The sequence below is a fragment of the Lepidochelys olivacea genome, assembly GCF_965140295.1.
Source record: "Lepidochelys olivacea isolate rLepOli2 genome assembly, chromosome: 6".
Taxonomy (NCBI): domain Eukaryota; kingdom Metazoa; phylum Chordata; order Testudines; family Cheloniidae; genus Lepidochelys; species Lepidochelys olivacea.
Window position 1 is genome coordinate 26,191,546 of NC_140416.1, and position 17,006 is coordinate 26,208,551.

Here is a 17,006-nt window from a genome sequence, read left to right on the forward strand (position 1 = left end):
TTACCACGGGGTCTACACTGCAGGGGTCGATGGGAGAAACTCTCCTGTTGACTTACCTTACTCTTCTCATCGGGGTAAAGTACAGGGGTCAGCTGGAGAGTGATCTGCTGTCGATTTCACAGGTCTTCACTAGACCCGCTAAATCGACCGCTGATGGATCGATCTCAGAGCATCGATCCTGGCTGTAGTGTAGACATAGCCTTAGTTTAAAAAAATCCTCCACACCTTTTTAATCTTGCATGCCAGCAGTCTAATTCCATTTTGTTTCAGGTGGAGCCCATCCTTCATGTATGGGCTTCTCCTTTACTAAAAGGTCCCCCAGTTGCTAGTAAACCTAAAACCTTTCTCCCTACACCATCATCTCATCCACACAGTAAGATCCTGCAGTTCTGCATCTTTCTTGCCCTTCGTGTGGATCCTGAACCATTTCAGAAAATGTTACCATGGGGGTCCTGGCCTTTAATCTGTTATCTAATAGCCTAAATTTGGCCTCCAGGACCGCTCGCCTACCTTTCCCTTGTCTTGTGAAATATGCAGCCTTCGCATTTGGCAGGCAATTTACCATGCTGTTCTCCCAGTCCTCACAAACCCAACTATCTATATTGCTAATAATTAAATCCCTCATTACTGTAGCTGGCTCTTGCTAGTAACTCGGGTTCCCTCCCTGGGTGAGGTATCCTCAGTGGAAGAGGATACCATGACATCATCTGGAAGAAAGGTCCCAACTATGGGATTGTTTCCCTCCACTCCAGCTTGATGATGTCCTTTCCCAAGACTTTCATCCTCCTTGACAGCAAAGAGGCTGTCAGACTGAGGGTGGGACCTTTCCATTGTGTTCCTGAAAGTCTTAGCTATATACTTCTGTGTCCCTTAGCTCCTCCATTTCAGCGTCTTTGGCCTCAAGCACCCGTATTGCATCTCTGAGGGCCATGAGCTGCTTTCACCATATGTGTACATACACCACCTGCCCACAAGGCAAGTAATCATACATGCTGCATTCAGTGCAATAAACTGTATAGCCCCCACTCTGCTTCTGGACTTCTGCCTGCATTATTTTTATTCTTGAGGGGGATTTATTGGTGGTGGGGGGGAAGAGTGGCTTGTTTGTCTGCTTGGTTGGGTTTTGGGCGGCGGGGAGGTGGAGGGGTTATTGGCCTAAGATTAGAGTGTGCGTGCTCTCTCTCTCTCTCAACCTTCTTATAAAACTGCCCTGTTTGCCAGCACCTCTGGCAGCTTAGGTGCTGGCTTCTTAAAACCCTGCTCTGCATGAGTTAGTCCTCCTCCCCGCTTTTTAAGGGATTCTACAGGGGTTTGGGTGTGTCTATGGATTTCTGTTATTCCATAAAAAAAATTCTGCTGAATATAATTTTGCAGTTAAACAAAAATCTACTAATTCTTCTGAATCCAAAGATAGACTTCACAGTCTGATGCACTACACCACTGTCTTCTTGAGTCTTCAGACTGACTGTATCGGGTCAGATTTGAAACAACTTCCAAAGTAATAAATTGAACTCTTCAAACATGAGTTGTACAAAATTAAGCTTGACTGAAAAAAATTCCAATTTAAATCTGTTTTTTAACTTTCTTTTTCTTACAGATTAAAATTCTTGGTGTTTTCTTTATTTCGTCTCAAGAGTTCCTGGCCAATGCTTATGTTTTGGCTGTCCTCCTATTTTTTGCCCTTCTATTGCAAAGGACAATTCTCCAGGCATCATACTATGTCGCCATTGAAACTGGAATTAACTTGAGAGGAGCAATTCAGGTACCCAAGATGATGATAAGTAACATGTCTACATAGGGAAAATGCATACATACTAGAAATACAACCGCTGTAATAGACTCATAGGTTTAAATTCTACTTAATTATATCATAGTAAATTGGGAGCTGTCCCACCGAGATAAATGAAACAAAAATGTTCCTATCCCCCATCACACCATCAGCCCTTCTAGTCCAGTATTCGGCCTCTAATAATGGGCAGTAATGGATGCAGAGGAAGTACAAGGCCTCAGAAGTTGCTGGTTATGGAGTAATATGCTCATAGGAGAACTTTATTCCTAACATTCTCATTTAGAGATTGTATGCTCTGAATCATGAGAGTGCAGTGGCACCAATTCCGATATATTTGGGGGGAGGGGAGGAATTCTGGTTCCCCTCCCTCTCAGCAGGGACCTCATTCTGGTCCCTGCTCATTTTCCATGCCCTCCCCCCAGACCCCCTTGCTGGGACCCAGAGTCTCCCTCGGACAGGAAGTCTCCTCTCTCTCTCTCACCCACACAGTACATAACCCAGTGCCTCCAGGAGTCAAATTCTTAGAGGACTCCCCTGTGCTCTGCCATATTGGAACAGACTCCCTGTGCACTTGATCGCAACACCATTGGCCCAGCCACATTTCTGTCTGGATGGAGGGGCTGGGCCAAATTTCACTCATGTTGTGACCGTGCCTCTGGCAGTAGCCTTTTGCTGATTTAGTACAGGACTACTGCTTTAAAGTAATAGGGCCATCGCCACCTTCAGTTCTGTGGCCTATGGAAGTTTGAGTGCAAAAACCTTTGGGAAAGGGGTCTTTTCCCCTCCCGATACCCCTAATTGGTGCCACTGAGTTATTCTGGATTTACAGCAGGGTAACCAAGACCAGAATTTCTGACTCTCGTAACAGAGAGAGTCATCAAAGAAGTGGGTTTCCATAAAAGACAAATAATCACCCAAATTGAACCCATTAGGATGTTATGTGGGCCTTGTACAATAAGATCCTTTGTTACAATTTGCATTTAATCATCTTATTTACCGATTTCATATGGCTATCGATGGAATGTTTATATATTTTAAACTGTGTACTGTAATCTCTGGTCATGTATAATAAAATCAAATATCTATATGAATTAAAATATCAATAATATTAAAAGAAATCTTCCCTCCATGGAAAAAGAAATAAACCTTCACCCTTTTGCAAAAAGTCTTAGTATACAGATGGGCTTTGCAATATACCTCAAAGGTGAAGAAATTCAGTGTTTGTTAGATTAACTGGGGAAGTTAATTCCAAAGAGAAGCTGTAAAAGATACAAGAGCAGAATTCAAAGAGCCCATCAAAATTTTACCTGAAGCAGAGACTTAAAACAATCGGCAGAGAAATTTTAAAAAACCACAGATTTACTAGAAAAATTCTCACTGAATATTCAGCCCCATGTTATGTCCTGGAATAGACATATTATTTGATAGCGAATTTTAAAATATCATCCTTGCATACATTCAGCATGTTGACTAAGGATCATTTACACAAGTCATAATAAAGTTATGCTCTTTCAAGAAGTCCATAATTGGACTTATGGATTGTTATTAAATGGAATACTGGTTATTTATAGATAGTAAGGTTGAATGTACCTTAGAGGGATCTAGATTTTCAAGTATACTAGAGCTCTTCTAAAAATTGTGATTATGTAAACAATGAATCTTTAAAGTGTCCCTTAAATGTATTGTGCACATAATTCTGCCACCATTCCACTGAGAAATGTCTTATTCCAAAAATAGTGTCCATTGAAATCAATAGGACACCTTGAAAAATACATTACTACTCAACATGAGTGACGGTGGCAGAACCAGGCTCATAATATTATATAACTGTAAACACTGGATCAGAATGACTTTATTTGCTATACAGAGTTCTGCAGTTAGAAAAATTCTAACAGTAAATGGAATAATTAATTGTAATGTTATAAGTTAATATTGCTAGATACACTGGTCAAAACATACCCTAAGAGATGTGAAAAGTCAGCCCGATAGTAGTTAGCATTAATTAGACCTCCTATCCATTCAAATACACTAACAGCCACTGAGAGTACCCATTTATTACAAGGACTCTCATTAGCTGCCTTATTATTTAATCCACTTCTGATTATCCATTATAAATTCTTCTTAGCTGCCAGATCTCTGGATTCCACCCATTCCAACCAGTACTGCCCTGGTTAGAGCTGATCAGAAAATTTCTGTGAAAACAGAATTTTGATCCAAAATGTGAGGAAATCACAAATGTTTGGTTTTTTACCATCCTGTTCTCCTCCTCCTTAGCCTGGTTTCCCACGTTGTCCACTACTTTTAGCTGTCCTTAAAACCACCAATAACTATGAAAGGTACTTAAAATATCGTTGCCAGAAACTGATACAAAATTCCCTAAAAAGGTTACTGAGTTGCTGGAAATGAGTGTGCTTGCCAAACACTCCTTCCAGGATAGTTGTCACAAGCTAAGATTTTTGTTCCCTGTACTGTATGTTACACAAAAGTCCAGCTCGCGAAGAAATTCTGTTGCCATTCCAATGGAGAGCTTTTAGCAAACATCCTGGCGGCAGGAGAATGAAGATCATCAATTTGCCTGGCAGTCTTCCAGCCTATTGAGGTTTTTGGATACGTTCTCTTTGCTATAGTTTCTCAATTTCCTGGCAACCTTCCATTTCCTTTCCTCCCTCATACAAATCTGCACCTGTCCTACATGGCTTAATCCTTTGTGATTTATGGCTGGCAACTGAATGCAATGGATACTTGGAATCTGGGTGCCTTTCATCAAATAAATCTCATTAACAGCCATGAAGCCAAGCTGTATAGCTTTAGTACCTAAACTGAAAATCAATTGGCAAAAAGTGCTTCTCAAATATTGCATATTACTTATTTTCTGAATCATGGAGCCTAATTCTCCCCTCTCTTAACAATGGTTTTTAATTGAAAGGAGCATTAGCCCAACTATTTTATTCATCTGTGAGCTTGTGAAATTTTTATTGCAAATCTAGAGTTAAATTCTCAGATCCAACACAGTGAAGATCAGCACAGCAAAGCAGATCCTCTGGCTGGGTGAGGCCTGAACCAAACGTCATAGAAAGTTAGAGAAGCAAAAGTACCACAGACAGGACCAGCTCTCCTTGCAGAATCGGTGGTTTCCATGAAAGTTACCAGTAGGTCCTCGGGCTCTTTGAGGCTTCACCTCCCTAGTGGGGAATATTCAGCAAAATGTTATAAATCTGATCTCTCAGAGTTTTCCATGGGAGTGGAGGACAGAAGGTTCGGAAATTTTAAGTCCCATACAAAGAGTTCCTTGCACACATGCACAACTCGCACTAAAAGTAACAGTTTTTGTTATTTAAAGTTTGCAGGACTAGGGCATTTTTCTGTTTGTAACTGGAGGTCTTGTTTTGAGTATGTTCACTCACGCTTTTTGGCCACCTTTGCTGCATTTGTCTTCTAAATAACAAATTGGTTATATTTTAAGATCAGCCCTTCACGTGGCGGGAGTGTCTCTAAAATGCAGAAACCAATCTGTTTTAATGGTAACGTAAAACAGTCAGCACTGTCAGATTTTTCTCTGAACATGAAACTTAATGTTCTAATTTCCAGACAAAAATATACAATAAGATTATGCAACTGTCCACTTCCAACATGTCTATGGGGGAAATGACTGCAGGACAGATCTGTAACCTGGTTGCCATAGATACAAACCAACTGATGTGGTTCTTCTTCCTCTGCCCTAACCTTTGGGCTATGCCTGTGCAGGTAAGAACATGGAATGTTCATATGTTGTTACTGTACTTACGCCTATAGTGATCATTCGCTCCTGAATTTTATTGAAGCAGGGAGAACAAGAAGATAGAAATAAAAATGTTATAACAAGGATAAAAGAGGGTTTTCACTTAGAATGTCATAAATTTCCTCAAGAATGTGTAGGTGGTGGTTGAAAATAGCATGTAAGTTGGCAGTGTGTTAGACTTGTATTGGGAATTAACTCTTGGAGTGTTGCCAAACAAACTTAGCTTTCTGCCACAAATACCATCAGGTGCTGCCCCTTATACCAGTTGCATTACTTTGATGCACCATCACGTTCACTGCATTGTGACACAACAACAAAGGGGCTAACCATAGAGCATTACAATCACTTGTTTTCTGAATCTCAATGGTGACCCACTGGAAGATGTAAAGGAAGCAGGGGCTTATTGAAATCACTTAAGGCTCAATCCTGCATTCTTTGGTCATTCAACAAAACTGCCCTCCAGGGCATGCCAAACTCCCCTGAAAGCCTAAGGACAGTAGGAGCTGGCTTTTTTTCTCTTAAACATCTATGCTCATTAGCCTGTCTTAAGCTGTTTTCAAAAACATATTTTAAACATTCGTCTTGAATTTTAGTGTGCATGAAAGTGGGAAACTAATAGCACTGGTCACCACGGGTATTGTACAGATGGGCACTGTGTATACTTCCTACCAAATCCCTCCTGGTACAGCTCATTCCACCCTGATTCCTCTCCTATTTTAGCCCTGGATCTCTGTCAGTCATAGAGTGCCAAGGTCCTGTCAAACTGCACAGTATTTTGTTCTGGCTTTTCTTTGTGGATAAATGTTTAACAGGAACTAGACGCAGACCACTACATTTATATCCCAAAATATTATTTGATGCCTTGCCCCAGAGGATAATACATACGCCCACTATTCCTACTCCTCGAAATATCCTTCAGGGCCATTACATTTTTACAACTCTTTCTTCTTGTGAATTCCAGACAGACCAGATAAAAATCTGGAAGAAAACATAGTTGTTTCTACACAGACAGCTGTGTTCTTTTGGATACCTATTTGGCCTAATTTGCTACAGTATTTAGCCTAGCCAAAAGCTGCATACACACTGTAATATGTGGGATTGTAGTACTAATAATTTCAAATGATTGTGGCTGTTGTTTTACACAGGTGCCTTTTTAATGTATCCAGATACTATAACTAGCAGCAAATCCCAATCACAGCTCATGCTCATGAAATTGCACAGCTTTGCTTGCCACATGAAATCGGTTTGCTATTTTATCCTCTCCTGTTTCCTTGCTCTGATCTATATACATGTCCATCCACAGTTCTTTACTCTTCTTTTTCCACTTGTACAGTACTGCCACCACCAGTTGTTGGCTCTTAATTGCCCAGTTCTGAAGCTCTTATGCATGTGTAATGCCCAGTGAAATCAGGTTTGCTTGCATCAGGGCTTTAAGACGAAGAAAGCACAAAGTTCCTAAGTGTCTAACCCACTAAAACAGAGAGAGAGAGAGAAAATTACTTAGTTTGGAAAAGTCCATATTTAACAAAACCATAGAAATCTCCCAAACTCCTACTGGGAATTTCGAGAGGAGGTTGATGGTACTACAGTGTCTCTCTGTATGGAAATTATTTCATCTGACATAAATACAGCAACTCCGATTGTATTTGTTGGGCTGCTTTTTTTGTTTTTGCCAAGAATTCCCCCCTGACAAATATAAATTCTCAACAGTGAAAGAGACAACAGACTCTAAATTAATATGCTGCTTTTTAAAGTAGACAATTCAGTTTCGAGTACATCAGTGATATTTCTGTTCATACTGCAAAGGTACTCTGTGAGCAGTTACATAGGGGATGGTCTGGATAGTCTAAAAGTCAGAAGAATGGATGTAGTCTAACTCAGCTGCTCTGAGCTTCATGGTGATTACTCCTGCCCCAAGCAGGTATAATTTCCATGAGGGTATGCATGAGGATACAGCTGGCGTGAACATATGGGTATTGATGATGTAATCATCCATTAGGTATTGAGGGAATAAGGCTACTGGATCAGAAAAAAACATTTTGTATAGATGATACCACAATAGTCCAGTGGATAAGGCACTGGCCTTGAAGTCAATAAATCTGGATTTTGGTGCTGCTGCTGTAACCTTTGGCAAGCCACTTTAACTTCTCTATTCCTATGTGTCTGCATCTTTAAAATCAGAATAATGATTCTTATGCCCTCTTTTGTAAAGCACTTGGAGATCTAAGCATTATTATTCAGCTTCCCTGGAATTCTAATTTGCAATAAAAGGCAGCTATTTTATGCTCCTGCCTTTATAGACTTTCATTTCTCAGGGAATTGGGAGGTACTAGTTTGCAATTCCAATATTTTGAAAACTGCAAGGGCAAAAATGAAACAGTCAAACAATATAATGTCTGCAGAGCTCAAGCAAAGCCCGTTCCTAAATTCATACCAAGATCTAAATGTGTGTAAAATTTAATGCAAATAAATCATTTACTACTTTTTATTATTTATAAAATGCGTTTTAAAAAGAAAAGTGCAAAAATTGTCTTACATTTTCTCCACAAATAGAGCATTAATTATTGCATCACTAAAATGTATGTTTCACTTTAGAATGATTGCCATAAATAGGAGTTTCATGTGCAGATTAAGGGCATGGTAAAGACCCCAACACAAGAGTGCTTGGCATTGCATGGGCAATACAATGGATTCCCTCATCAAATCTTTTTCCCTCGCTTGGTTTGTCACTTGCACAACTCTCAAATCAGACTGAAGTAGCTATAGCTAAGTTTGTCAGTCAAAAGAACAGAGGGACTTATTAATAGGGTAGATGTTGTAAAGAAAATGTTATTTCTAGAGCTATTTAGGAAGTTACTGATTAAACATTTTTTCATCAGAAAATGCAGATTCATTAAATAGGTTTCTCAGGTCCAGGATGGAATTTTTGGTGTGTGAATGAGTCTAGAATAGCCATTGGCCAGAATAGCTAGTAGCCAGGAAGTTAGAGCACTGACCTAGGATATGTTCTGGGATATGGGTGACTGCTCTGTTCCAGGTTTCAGAGTAACAGCCGTGTTAGTCTGTATCCGCAAAAAGAAAAGGAGTACTTGTGGCACCTTAGAGACTAACAAATTTATTTGAGCATGAGCTTTCGTGAGCTACAGCTCACTTCATCAGATGCATGTAGTGGAAAATACAGTGGGGAGATTTTATATACACAGAGAACATGAAATAATGGGTGTTACCATACAGACTGTAACAAGAGTGATGAAGTGAGCTGTAGCTCAGGAAAGCTTGTGGCACCTTAGAGACTAACAAATTTATTTGAGCATAAGTACTCCTGCTCTGTTCCAGGTGAGGGCCCTAACTGTGTGTGTGGGGGGGTGCGTGGGTGGGTGAATTGAAAGATCTCTGTTTCATCCCAATTGTGGACCAAAAACAAATGTTGAAACCTCAAAACTTTTCACATAATAGGATTGTTGTTTTCCAGCTATACCTAGTTCTTTTTCACAACAGTGTCTTTCAGCACTTCCTCATCTGCCCCATTTATGATTATTGTTGCCAGTGTCTGGACTACAGGAATAAATTGTCATGTTATTGTACAGAAAAATGAATTGGCTCATCAAAAATGGGAGGGTTGAATCAAACAATTATCTGAGCAAGCAAAGCAATGTTATGCATTGAACCCATTTCCCTCTACTGCAGTTCAGAAGTTATATTTAACAGTCAGTGCTGGGAGTGAGGAAAGGTCAAGTAAAGTTACTTCATGTGTTACTGAACTGAATGTTATTAGAAGACCATGTGGAGAGGAAGAAGTGATGTTTTCTGGATTAGGAAGCTTTATTTCTTCCTTTGCAATCCAATTAATCATTTCCTCTTGAAATGCCTGGAGAATGCTCACACTTTTGAAATATCTAATGTATTACCTTACACTTTCTGTTATCATTCTAATAATATTGTGCTTGATTGAAGCTCTTCTAAGCCATGACATGAGCGAGAATAGGAGGAATTCTGGGTGACTCGGTGGCAAAACTCCCATTGACTCCAACAGAAGCTGCATCAGACCTCAGATGTCAAGTTAATGCATGAGAATTGAGAATAATGTCTATTGGCACAGAAGGGAGGCTGGCTATGCAGAAAGCCGACTAAAATACAAGTAGTAAACAAATTACAAAGTAGCAGCTATTTTTTTTAATTGCCTTCATGTTTAGGGCCAGATCTTCATCTGGTATAAATGACGACAGCTCCATTGGGCTCTTCATGCGCTAATGTCTGGTTTACACTTGAAAGTAACTGTCCATTAGGCAGTATGATTGATTTTTTAAATTTTACTAATACAGTTATTCCAGTACAAGCGCCATTGTGAATGCACTTGCACCAGTATAAAGAAGAACTATAGCATAGTTATAGTTACCCCCTTGTGTGGATGCCATTATATCAGTATGTTCCACTTTAACTATACCTGTATCATTAAAACAGTGCAACTTTCTAGGGTATAAAAGGCCTAACATGTGACTCTCAACAAGTATAAGTAAAATGTTTGTACAAAGAAATATGTTTTTTAAACTTTTTTAAACCCTGAATTTCCCTGATATTGTGGGAATAAATGAGAACCTGATCATTATTGGAGCAGGTGGGGGGCGGGGAGAGAGAGAGAGTGTGTGTGCCCGTGTGTGCATGCATGAATATTATTTCCAGCAAAGCTTGTGAGGACAATTATAACTGAAAGTAACTGTATTGAAGAGATGGCGAAAGGCTGGTTGTTCGCTCTTAAAAGAAATCTGGATGTTAGAGCACTGTGTCCATTCGCTGTAGAGTTATCCTGCAACAAACACACAGAGTGAATTGTACCCAGATAAAAAGGCACTGCTGAAGGAGCTTTGAGACACATAGAAGAGTCCGTGTCTTTGATGAAAACATAAGGCTAGATTCTCAGTTACACTCTGGCCCCCTCCTGCACTAGTCTGGCAGTGCAAAAGGGCTGTAATATGGGTGTAAGTTACATTTACACCTACTTTAAGGCTCCTTTTAAACTGCCAAGTCGGTGTCAAGGGTCCTCAATGTGACTGAGAATCAGAATAATTTTGTTTTGATTGTATGTAAAGGATACAACAATCCTTTAGCTTTTGAAAATATTGTGTCCAATATCAGTGAGTGTTATAACTTTCCTGTCAACCTAGCAAAAAATATATCAACATTAAAATGCATTATTATCTGACAGTGTTCTGCAGCAAATCAGGATAATTCCTGTGTTGTTGTAGCATACTGAATGCACTGTGCTATAGAAATCAATGAATTCTGCGTCAGGTTTGTCACACTCCTCTCCAAGATGCCTTTGCCCTACATCCATTCATTGCTTTTCCTAATAATACAGCATGAGCACTTTAAGGGATGCTCAAAAGAGTCTTCTAATCAAAAATTAAACAAACCAAGCAATTATTTAAAGCAAATTAATTTTTACTTTGGAGAAACTTAACCAACATTTTAGTCATTTTCATGAGCTTCATAACTTTTCCTTGATTAGAAGATTTATGCATTTATATATTTTTTTCTAAAAGTGTATGGACTTTGAGCCTATCTTTGTTCCAACTGAAGTGAATGGGAGTTTTGCTACTGCTTTCAGTAGCTGCCTGATTCAAGCCCATTGAAGTCAATAGAAAGATTCCCTTGAAGCAGTATTAGGCCCTGTAAGGGCTTTTACCTTTCTGCCACAGATGTCAGTCTTTCTCTATGGAAAATCCCACATCCTTAAACCCCCGAGTCATTGAGAAGGATAATTTATATTTTTACAAACATACTTTACTTTTAAAACCATACAAAAGGCAGTTACCCACTGGCTCTAAATATGTACCCTCCTCGTGAAATATTCAAAACACTAGGTTTTTATTCATTTGTAACAGAATCAGTCGTAGTAATGAGTTTCTTGGTCATGATAAAATGTCCTAAATATCCCTGTCCTGGGCAGAGAAGAGCTTTGAGGTTTTGCTTAAAGGAAGTTATGTAAAGTTTCATTACAGGATTTTTTAAAACCATGATCCTCTGGGAATTGTGATAGAACTACTTGCTAGCTGCCAGATAACATTTGAATGAGCTGAGAACAAGGACGAGTTACTCTTCTAGAGAGACAAGGTGGATGAGGTAATATCTTTTATTGGACCAACTGATAGTACCTCTAATACCTTGGTACCAACACAGCTACAACAACCCTGCATATCATGATTATGTGGTGTCTTATATGATGAGGATTAGAATTCATTGCAATAATAATTAGACGTTTCAGCTACTAATATCCACACCCTTGTATTGCAAAGGTATTTTTGTCCAATGTATGCTTTGTATATTGAAGACATTTATGTCTTGTATCACAGTATGGGGCAGAAGGTGAGGATAGGATCACTTTTAATCAACTGTAAAGTACAGGATCATAGTCCTGCTGTCCCAGATGCTGGCCACTCCCACAGTGAGGACAGTGAATCTCATGAGTTTGCAGAGCACAAAGTTTGTCTCTGTGGCAGATAAAATAAATGGGTTTCCCCCTCCTCTCTCTGTTCCATCCCCAGAATCAGTGGATCCCCTGAGAACTGTATGGACCTTGGCAGTCCACAAAGGTTACGGCTGTCTACTTGGAGTTCCTGTGCCTTTGCACTGGCTTCAAGAATACACGAGGTTTCTGGCCTTCGTTGGAGCTGTGCTGCCAGGCTCCTCCTCACAAAGAGTTCTATGGCGTGTTCACAGCCTTCCAAGACTCTCTCTTGGGTGGGAGGATCTGCCCCTTACTGATTTAGGGCCTCTACCTACAAACAACTCCATGCAAGAAACTGACATTGAGGTCTTCAGTGGCAGTTCTACAGTGAAACACACCCTACTGAAGTCAGTGGAAAGAATCCCATTGACTTCAGCTTGCTATGAATCATGCTCATGGAAGACTTGTAGGATCACACCCTTATGACTGCAAACAGTTTGTAAAGTGTATTTCAATTAATATTTAACTTTTTGTTCCTAGAGGATTCCCGTCCAGCGTGTACTATTCCTCCCTTATACCTTTCATGACTCTGTATTTTTCTAAGTAAACGCTGCAATTTTTTTAAAAGTATGCATTGTCAATTTTTAATACATTTTAAATAATCTGCAGAGATGTGCCAAAGGATTATTCAGAGGTGTGGGGAGGGGGAAAGGCTGCAAAGGGTCAAAGGAAGCTTTGCATTAACCCACTGAAAAAGCTCAGATTATAATGGGCAAAATAAAGAGTCTGTTTTCCTCTCCATATGCACACATAACTCCCATTAATATCAGTGGAAGCTATGTGCTTGGTCTTCATCCTACTCTCCTAATGTGAATGTAACTCTGACATCAGTGGCAGTTATACATGTGTAAGCATTATAGGACTGAACCCATACAGAGAAAACATTAGGCAAAGTATTAGGGAAATAATTAAAAATATAATTTAGTAAACTTAAGGGAAATGGCACATTAAATTGATTTTCTTATCTTATGTCCTATGCCCTCATTTTATGTGGAAGGTTAGAGTTTAGTTTATACAATCTGTGGTGGATAGAATGTCAGTGGCCCAAATTGTTCACACATTTGTACATTAGTACATCATTTCTGGGAACGTCTTGCCTGATGGGTTACATTTATAATGATGTTTATAGGATCTAAGGGAAAAATTCTCCTCTCCAATCTACACTGCAGTTTTATACTTCAATACCTACAGCATAGACTGGCAATGAACGTTTTGTCCTTCAGCTGTTTCCATTCGCTAAAGGACTGTGTGTCTGACATGTAGGATCATGAAACTTCTTACAAGTTTACAGCGGAATTTATCTGAGGTGGAGATTCTCGGTGGCATGAATTCTCCAATGATTTTGTTCCTTATTTCTTTGTACATTATAATGTACAGTGTGGCCTTTGTCTGCAGCAGGGCCATCGCTGCACAATATAATATCCTGCTCTCTGCTTTAAATTCAAAATGACTAAAATATCAACTGTATTTTTAACATTCTTTAATACTATTCTCTATTGTGGGAAACTGCCACTCTGTGTGTATAAAACCCAATGAATTAAATTAGACTTTTTTGATGCATCATGGACTGAAAGATTGAGATCAAACTTGGAGCTGTAGGTTTCCCGTTAATTTTAAAAAAAGGGGGGGGAGACCTTAAATCTGCCAAAAATTGTGACAAAACTGTGCACGTGCAATAAAGGACACATCATGCCATCCAATTACCATGGCGGGGGTGGGGGTGGCAGGGAAGGGCTGTAGAAACTGTCAACAGCATGGCAAGAAATACCAAATGAAAAGATTTTCAACTATTTTTATTGTTTATTGTAGCACCTATGGTGCTTTCTTGCAGTACAGAGCACTGCAATATTCGGTATATGGTACTATCAGTAGCAGGGAATCCAGGCAGTACAGAAATGTACAGCAAGCTTTTCTAAACTTCTTGCAATCGGAGATTAAAAACACACAGCCCACCAATTGAAGAAGATCCTTGTATGTTTATTTAGAGTCACACTGGAACATCCATATTTTTCCACACCAAGCTGTGCTTTTTCTACCAGTAGTAAGTTAATGGGACTCTGAGCAGAGTAAATTGACCATAATGCTGGGTTTGGTTTGGGTTTTCGTTTTTGGGGGTTTTTGTACTTTGGCTTGACCTCTACTCCGCCCATCTTTGTTCAGACCACATGCCTTCCTTGGAGATTGCATAGCTTTGATGATTTTAAACACTTTATGTGGTAGGTTAGCAATGCAGCATATCAAGCAGAACTCCCAGGGTTGTACATGAAACCCTGAGGCAGGCTTTGTCATAGTGAATTGCTGTTTTTCAGCACACAATCCAGGGGCACTTATGGCCTTCACTGTCTGCTTATTCTTTGTTGGGCGTATACATTGAGGTAATTCCTTGTCTCTCCGTCCTTTCTTACATCAGATTATTGTAGGCGTGCTTCTGCTCAACTACTTGCTTGGAATCAGTGCCTTAATTGGAGCAGTAGTGATTATAGTGCTTGCACCTGTCCAGTACTTTGTGGCAACAAAACTCTCACAGGCCCAAAGAAGCACATTAGTAAGTATCTCTGGTATTTCTTCATCCGTCTGCATTTAGAATTGCAAAGCGAAGCCTATGACATTGACCAAATACTACCTGGCAAAGATTTTGTAACAATCTAGAATGTCAAGGGCAGGATGTGAAAGTGATGAAAAGAGAAGCAGTAAGGACACAATTTGTCTTAGATTTATTCTCTTAAACAGGGTTGTTTTTTTCTCTTTACAGTAAGCAGCTTGAGATTTGATCATTTTTCTCCTTTCCCATCTTATAAATTAAAACTAAGTCAACTACCATTCTGTCCACTGAAATGCTATTGTACATAATAGAGCCAAATGCTCATCCCATAGAAAGCCCCAAAAATGAACCTAGTTGGAGGGGGGCATAGGGAGAAGGACTCCTTCACTCTAACTCAGAACCAAGTCACAGAGCATAGGTGCGAGAACTATGGGTGCGGGGGTGCTGCAGCACCCCCGGGGTCCCGGCTGCCAGCCACACACGCCCAGGGTCCTAGCTGTTGGCCTCAGTTCAGTGGGGTGGGGTGGAACAGGGGTAAAGGGGTTGGCTTTCAGCACCCTCACTATTAAAAATGTTCCAGCACCATTGTCACAGAGTATCTGTGCAAACACATCTCAGCTGTTACTATAGCCTCTGAAAAGTACTAGCAGCCATGCAACATGATATATGCAGGGGTTTGATCAGTAGAACCCATAGTTTGCATAGCCACTGGTCATCCCTTAACCCTGCCCTGGACTTGCACTTAAATTCTCCCCCACCCAATCGCCTGCACTGCTGCAGCCCAAGTTGCCACGGATCAGTGCTTCACCGCACAAAGAATGTGGAGCTCCCCTCTGAAGCCTGTCCCTATACTCAGTAGAATCACTATTTCATTGCCTCTCCAGCCATGTGAGCCCATTTAGGGGGTCCGGGGACAAGATTTTTCTCCCTTAGATCTACTTTGCCCTCAGTATGCACACGTAGCACTGAGTATTAATGGGAGTTATACATACGTATCCCCACCTCCAAATACCTTTCGTAGTATCAACTCATCTAGATGTGTGGTCTTCATTCCCATATCTGAGCAATAATGGGTTGCCTTGGAGAAAAAAGAAAGAATTTGGAAATGACATATGTGTTCAGTTTAGCACATCATTACTAGCACATTATACAGGAGCAGTCTGTGCTTTTAATTACCATGTAAAAATGTTTATTTCAGATTGTCAGCAGTTACTGAGAATTACTTACGTGGGGATATTTCATTACACAGTGAAAATTCAGCAAACACTTTTGGCACTAGAAGCCAACCCCTTGGTGTGACTGAAAGCCCATGTAGGGGTGAGACTGTCATTAGGAACTAGGTGATTTAGGAGCACTGGTCCCATTGAAAGTCAGTGGGACTTTGTGCTTCTAAGTCACCTAGACACTTTTGAAAATCACACCCCTAGAAAGGGAAAGTTGAATGGACAGAGCCATTGAAGATATTATTGACTGATTACTGTACGCAACCTGCTGTTGACTGCAGGCAGCTTACACGGTGACACAGATCCTCATTCTAAGGTGCTCTAGTAATCCTCCTTAAATTAATTTACATGTAATTGTTGCAGGAATATTCCAATGAGAGACTGAAGAAAACAAATGAGATGCTTCGGGGCATTAAACTCCTTAAACTCTATGCGTGGGAACACATCTTTCACAGCAGTGTGGAGGAAACCCGGCAAAAGGAAATGACTAGCCTTAAGGCCTTTGCTCTCTATACCTCCGTATCAAGTAAGTTGCTTCCTTATCACACTGATGAGCTCATGTACTGGTACATTATTACCTCCTAATGAGTTTACCATTTCTCAGCTGGCATAGATCCTACCACTTTAGGGTCTGATCCCATACTCCTTACTGTGCACACAGATCTTCCCTTTGATTCAAAAGAGTTCTACCTGTATGAGGTTTATGCATGTGTGCCCTGAATAATTAGGTCCTTAATGGGCTAAAGAAACTAAATATCTAAAAAAATGTCAGTTCAGGTGATCCATGGAATTTTTTCTCTTTTACAAAATGTGAATTTGGAGGTCAGGGTGAAGGACAAATAGCAGCAGCTAGAGGAGGGCTCCCTGGGGGAGTTTAGTGCTGTGTAGCCTGCCTCATCTGGCTCTGCCTATGCTCCCCAATCCTGTGTAGCATCACTTTTTCTATTTTTTTCAGTCTTGAGCCTCACTGGAATGGAGAGTGTCAGTCATGTGATGGTTTTGTGATGTGTGCAAATTAAACTAGCGTTTGTACGTGGGTCTGCAGATTTGAAAAGTCATCACAATTTCTTGTACAGCCCCAGTAATCCAGGATTATCTGAACTTCAACCTACAAAATCTTGTGTAAAATAGTGGATTTAGGGCCTGTTGCTGCACTGTGATGCACTGGT

The 17,006-nt window shown here is 40.2% G+C and overlaps 1 protein-coding gene across 4 annotated transcripts in view; it reads left to right on the forward strand.

The window, feature by feature from the left end:
- The window catches only part of ABCC8 (ATP binding cassette subfamily C member 8), a 135,993-nt gene that overhangs the window by 29,939 nt on the left and 89,048 nt on the right, over positions 1-17,006 (forward strand). For all 4 annotated transcript variants that reach the window (XM_084631930.1, XM_084631933.1, XM_084631931.1 and 1 more), the window contains exons 7-10: positions 1,598-1,762; positions 5,378-5,533; positions 14,483-14,617; positions 16,201-16,363. In XM_084631930.1, coding sequence (XP_084488056.1) covers positions 1,598-1,762; positions 5,378-5,533; positions 14,483-14,617; positions 16,201-16,363 — 619 coding nt within the window. The remainder of the gene's footprint in view (positions 1-1,597; positions 1,763-5,377; positions 5,534-14,482; positions 14,618-16,200; positions 16,364-17,006) is intronic.